The following is a 6,601-nucleotide window of genomic DNA, read 5'->3' as shown; positions in this document are numbered from 1 at the left end:
GTAATTACTAGAGCTGTGATAACAAAATATTCTTTTCATTCTTTTGACTCTCAATCAACCAAGAACCACATAAGTCTATTAAAACATAAGATAGGAACGGATATCTATTCCAGAGTCAAAACAATGAAAAGAATATGCTGTTGTTACAGCGCTAGTAATTGCTTAAAAAAAAATACTTTTTCATTTTATTTCCACTAATGCTTTATTTCTTTAATTTTGAATAATTTCACAAACGTACTAAAAAGTAAGGAGCCATGTAGGTAGTAAAGTAACTTTTATTAGCAATGGTAACATTGATTATTTATTTGAGTTGCTTCCACAACTCTTTCCTTGCCTTACATCTTCTCCCCCTCCTTCTGCTCACTAAAATTTATTCATACGAAATGAGGATGAATCAACTAAAAATATTTTAGTTTTTCTTTAGAGATAATTATTTTATTTCTACCAGTCTCTACTATTCCATATGTGTAATATACAATAATTTATGAAATATGTAAGAATATTTGATGTTTAATATTAAGATGTTTAATATTGAGATACATGTAAAATGTGGCAGTTCAAAATAAAATAACAGAAAAGCTTACAAACTTATTTATCAGTTAAAAATATTAGTGTGCATCGAAAATTACAGAAAATAAATTAGTAGAATATATCTGCAGTCATTTGCAAACCATCCACCCCCTTCACAACAATTCTCCAGCCAACCATCTACAGCTCAACCGCCTCCATTTCAACCCCCTCCACCTCCCCCTCCAATGTAATTTTGGATGTCGCCAACCTAACACACATTTTAACTTTTTATTTTTTCTCTTCGTGAAATATGATGGTTGAGTTCTTGCTGGGCTGCATTTTTAGTCCTGCCATGGGGATGAGGAAGTGACTGTAAATACAAAGAATCTGGTTAAAAAAAAAAAAAAATCATTTTGGAAAGTAACAAATTCTTTCAGCATATTTTTTCCTGTTTTTTTTTTTTGCCCCTTTCATATTCCCTGCTTATGAATTAAGAAATCTACTTGACTAAAGCATTTTATTTGCATTAAATTTTAACTTCAAAAATAAATTGTTTGTTTATTTTCATTTAACTTACTGAATAAATAAAATTATTTTCATTTAACTTACTGAATAAATAAAATTATTATCATTTAACTTACTGAATAAATAAAATTATTATCATTTAACTTACTGAATAAATAAAATTATTATCATTTAACTTACTGAATAAATAAAATTATTATCATTTAACTTACTGAATAAATAAAATTATTATCATTTAACTTACTGAATAAATAAAATTATTATCATTTAACTTACTGAATAAATAAAATTATTATCATTTAACTTACTGAATAAATAAAATTATTATCATTTAACTTACTGAATAAATAAAATTATTTTCATTTAACTTACTGAATAAATAAAATTATTTTCATTTAACTTACTGAATAAATAAAATTATTATCATTTAACTTACTGAATAAATAAAATTATTATCATTTAACTTACTGAATAAATAAAATTATTATCATTTAACTTACTGGATAAATAAAATTATTATCATTTAACTTACTGGATAAATAAAATTATTATCATTTAACTTACTGAATAAATAAAATTATTTTCATTTAACTTACTGAATAAATAAAATTATTATCATTTAACTTACTGAATAAATAAAATTATTATCATTTAACTTACTGAATAAATAAAATTATTATCATTTAACTTACTGAATAAATAAAATTATTATCATTTAACTTACTGAATAAATAAAATTATTATCATTTAACTTACTGAATTAATAAAATTATTATCATTTAACTTACTGAATTAATAAAATTATTATCATTTAACTTACTGAATAAATAAAATTATTATCATTTAACTTACTGAATAAATAAAATTATTATCATTTAACTTACTGAATTAATAAAATTATTATCATTTAACTTACTGAATAAATAAAATTATTATCATTTAACTTACTGAATAAATAAAATTATTATCATTTAACTTACTGAATTAATAAAATTATTATCATTTAACTTACTGAATTAATAAAATTATTATCATTTAACTTACTGAATTAATAAAATTATTATCATTTAACTTACTGAATTAATAAAATTATTATCATTTAACTTACTGAATTAATAAAATTATTATCATTTAACTTACTGAATAAATAAAATTATTATCATTTAACTTACTGAATAAATAAAATTATTATCATTTAACTTACTGTAATAAATAAAATTATTATCATTTAACTTACTGAATAAATAAAATTATTATCATTTAACTTACTGGATAAATAAAATTATTATCATTTAACTTACTGAATAAATAAAATTATTATCATTTAACTTACTGAATTAATAAAATTATTATCATTTAACTTACTGAATTAATAAAATTATTATCATTTAACTTACTGAATAAATAAAATTATTATCATTTAACTTACTGAATAAATAAAATTATTATCATTTAACTTACTGTAATAAATAAAATTATCATTTAACTTACTGTAATAAATAAAATTTACGATTTGGACTCTACACACTCTGAAGGACATTAGTGTTAATCCAACATGACGCAGATGATTATTTCCCTATTTTCTTATTGTAGAGTTTGAATGGTAAATTTTATTATTCAATTCTACTCTCTTATTTTCTGTAATTTTTGGTGCTCACTAATATTTTCAACTGGTAAATATATGCAGAAATTTTATTTGTATTTTATTTTGAACCGCTATATTTTGCATTTATCTCGATATAAGTGCTGAATATACAAAATCATATGTCAATATTATTTAGTTATATTTATATAAAAACTTTTAACAAAATATTAAGGAAAATATCAATTCCTAATTAGTACATTGTTTTTTAAATGAACACGCCCATTATAAATGTGAAAATTTTGTTTTAAAATGTTCCATTTGTAGTTTATGGTTCTGATGATGAAGAAGATGATTCTAGTTCACCAAATCGTCAGCAACAGCAGCAGCGTACACCTTCCTTCAACCAGCCAGGTTCTGGAAATTCTAATTTTGTTCAGCAAAATCAACCTAGCCCGCCACCTCCATCTCTTTCAACAAATCATTATGATCAATATCTCCAAGGACAAATACCTCCATCTGCTCCTCAGCAACATCAACCACCTTTGAATCCACATGGACAATTCTCTCCACCTGATCCAAACAATCCAGTCCCATATCAACCTTGTTCTAGTCCAACTAACTTTGCAGCAAAACACCAACAGCCAACTAATCCAAGGAATACTTATGAACAGATTTTCTCTCAAGCATCCCAGTTTGGGATGCCACGTCCACTCAGTCAGTCCACATTCACTACCACCAGCATGCCAACCTCACAAGTCTATATGCCACCACCACCACAACAACCACAACAACAGCAACAGCCTCCCCCTCCTTCTCCCCAGTTTAATGGACATACTACCACAGCTGTGGTAACTAATCCAGGCTATCTGCAGTCATTTGCAAACCATCCACCCCCTTCACAACAATTCTCCAGCCAACCATCTACAGCTCAACCACCTCCATTTCAACCCCCTCCACCTCCCCCTCCAATGTCATTTTGGATGTCGCCAACCTAACACACATTCTAACTTTTTATTTTTTCTCATCGTGAAATATGATGGTTGAGTTCTTGCTGGGCTGCATTTTTAGTCCTGCCATGGGGATGAGGAAGTGACTGTAAATACAAAGAATCTGGTAAAAAAAAAAAAAATCATTTTGGAAAGTAACAAATTCTTTCAGCATATTTTTTCCTGTTTTTTTGCCCCTTTCATATTCCCTGCTTATGAATTAAGAAATCTACTTGACTAAAGCATTTTATTTGCATTAAATTTTAACTTCAAAAAATAAATTGTTTGTTTATTTTCATTTAACTTACTGAATTGCATATTAATTTTATGCGCTATGTCTATATGTGTCAAATAAATGTTGTGAAAAGATTTGGGATATAATTTGCTCACCTGTCTTTCCTTTCATTATCTTAATATTCAGTGTAGTTTTATGCACTGAAAGATTTATTGGTTTTCGATTGTATAAAACAACATATTAGATCAATCAAGTTTATTGTGATTTTCTTTTGTGCTTACAATTTGACTCTAATTTTGTTTAGCAATGAATAAACAAAATTCCAAAGTTTCTTAAAATATTGTAATTCTTACATGAAACAAAATACTGATTTCGAACAGTAAAAAAAGAAAATGCCTTCTAATTGTGGTGAAACAATAAAAATAACTAATTCCTTATTGGCAAAGTTCAATAAGGAAATTTTTATATTTGCCCCTCTTAAATTATTTGAGTAGTTTTGTTAATTTTATTTTTTACTTTTTGTTATAATTTGAAACTGATTTTTACTTTGACATTTGTTTAAAAAAAAGATAATTATGACTATATTATCTTAATTTTAAATTTAAAAAAATCCTTTTTAAACTCCAGATGAATCTCATTAAATTTTACCCATTTCTCTATCCATGAATAAAATATGAATAAAACTAGAGAGACTTTGCTTTCTTTATTAGAAAGAAAATCTCTGATGTGAAATCTAAAAATTAAATTTATTTTACGAGCATCTAATCGTGGCTGTTGCTCTTGGTAAGTTTTGTAATAAATAATCTTGTTAGCTATTTTAAGTTTCAATAAGTATTAGGTGAAAAAAAAATTTCTAAATGAAACTGTTGAAAGGAATGTTACAAAATCCCATCATTTATTTGTTTAACTTTTCAAGAAGTTTGACAAAATTATTCTTTGAAATTCAATATGATTAGTTATTTTTCTGATGCTTCCTTATTTCCTACTCATTAGGTCTTAACTGCTATTTAGAAGTGCTGAGCTGCATTTTAATATTTCCCTCAAAATTCCTTGCAGATAATGTCTTGAAATGGTTCTGAAACCTTTTGACATTCAAGTGTTTTTAATGTTAATTTTAGGGAAGTAGGAAGGTAGTCTCTAATAACTACCAATGTGAATTATAGATTTTGTTGTATTCAAATCTTATTCGATATGTTCACATACGCACTGATGTTATGTTCTCTAAGTTATTGGTAAAAAAAATAGCAGTTAGTCTTCGATCAATGGGTTATATGTGCTCAGTATTTGCCATAACCCTAACCCTAACCAAGCCAACTTAAATGCTTGATTGTGCATCAAATTTGGAATTGAATTTATTTATGCAATTCTATTGTTCTTGTGCCTTCAACAAAATATATTCATGTTAGCAAGCAATACTTTCTTGGCTCATTTTTATTTCTTGCTCATCACAATTTGAGCTTCAGAAATAGTTTAATTTATGACAATCTTGTATTTTATTGAACCACTTCATCCTCTTTCATTTGAATGAGTTTAATTAGTTTTGCATCATTTTTTTTTTTTTTAGTTGATTCCTTTCAAAAAGATTTTTTAATAGCATTCATTTATTACTTGAATAAATTTATTTGAATTTAATTTCATAAACTTATAAAAAAAATCAACTGTTATAAGAGCTCTAAATATGTATTTAGAAATTCTATTTTTAATAAAACAATTTTTACACAACTTTAATTCATTTGATCTCATAGGTATGTTAACTTATTCCACTGAAAACATAAAAATAGAATTTTTAGTTCTACATTAAAAGTATTTTCGACAAAGCTTCATCTAAATGCTATGTTTCTCTATGATTGAATGCCACAATTGTTTGGAGGCAAGCAAATGGAATCTTCGAATGATCAAATCTTCAACTGTGGTTTGTCATTTGCTTTTAGCCTGAAACCAATGCCGCCTTACATCAGTTTGGTTTCAACAAGTTTTATTGTTGCTCTGTGTATAAAATTTTCTTTTTCTTTTCTCTCGTTTGCATCATTTGCATAACTTTTCAGGGTGCTTACTCATTATTTACAAACAAAAAACAAAACTTATGTACATAATATTATGAATAAAACTTATTTTTTTCTACTTGATATTTTTTAGTGCCATTTTTTAATGCATCTTGTGTTGATTGTTTTGTTGTCATTATGAAAGTAACCATTTTACAACCATTCTTACACAAATGTGTGTATAGTGTTTAAATGAATGATATATTTTAACCAATTTTTTTTTCATATTATTAAATGTGAAGTTGATTTCTATTTTTTATCTACATTATTATTAATAATGATGAAAAATTGGACTGTATTCTGCAATTTTTTTTTCACATCTTTATAATTCTCTCTCTCTCATATATATATATATATATATACACACACACATATTTAGCCTTACTGAAGAGCTGTGATACAGGAAAACAGTCTCTGGATAAGTATGCGTTTCTCCCTCCTTGGGAGAAACGCATATATTTATCCAGACTGTTGTTAATAATATTACATGCTACTATTTAGCATAATGCTTTTTGTAAATAATAGGCGTGGGCAAAAATAGGGGGAACGAGTTTTAAAAGCCGATTTATCATAATCTTTTTGTAGGTCTCCGACTACTTTTTGATTGTGTTTGAAAGATTAGAAAAAAAGTTTTTCCTAAAGGAAAAAAATATTTGTACACATGAAAAAAAAAAAAAAAAAAAAGTTATGAAAAATGTTTTCATGCCGAGCTAACGAA

The 6,601-nt window shown here is 26.0% G+C and overlaps 1 protein-coding gene across 5 annotated transcripts in view; it reads left to right on the top strand.

Annotated features, from left to right (window-relative positions):
- The window catches only part of LOC145276856 (uncharacterized), a 252,348-nt gene extending 246,386 nt beyond the window's left edge, over window positions 1–5,962 (top strand). For all 5 annotated transcript variants that reach the window (XM_080128248.1, XM_080128247.1, XM_080128249.1 and 2 more), the window contains one exon: window positions 2,945–5,962. In XM_080128248.1, the coding sequence (XP_079984374.1) occupies window positions 2,945–3,615 (671 nt within the window). In that variant the 3' untranslated portion in view covers window positions 3,616–5,962. The remainder of the gene's footprint in view (window positions 1–2,944) is intronic.
- Window positions 5,963–6,601: the final 639 nt, after the last annotated feature.

This window comes from Euprymna scolopes, chromosome 5, assembly GCF_053919585.1.
Source record: "Euprymna scolopes isolate OS-2025 chromosome 5, ASM5391958v1, whole genome shotgun sequence".
Lineage (NCBI taxonomy): Eukaryota > Metazoa > Mollusca > Cephalopoda > Sepiida > Sepiolidae > Euprymna > Euprymna scolopes.
The sequence above is the reverse complement of the archived record's forward strand: the minus strand, read 5'-3'. Positions and strand labels throughout refer to the sequence as shown.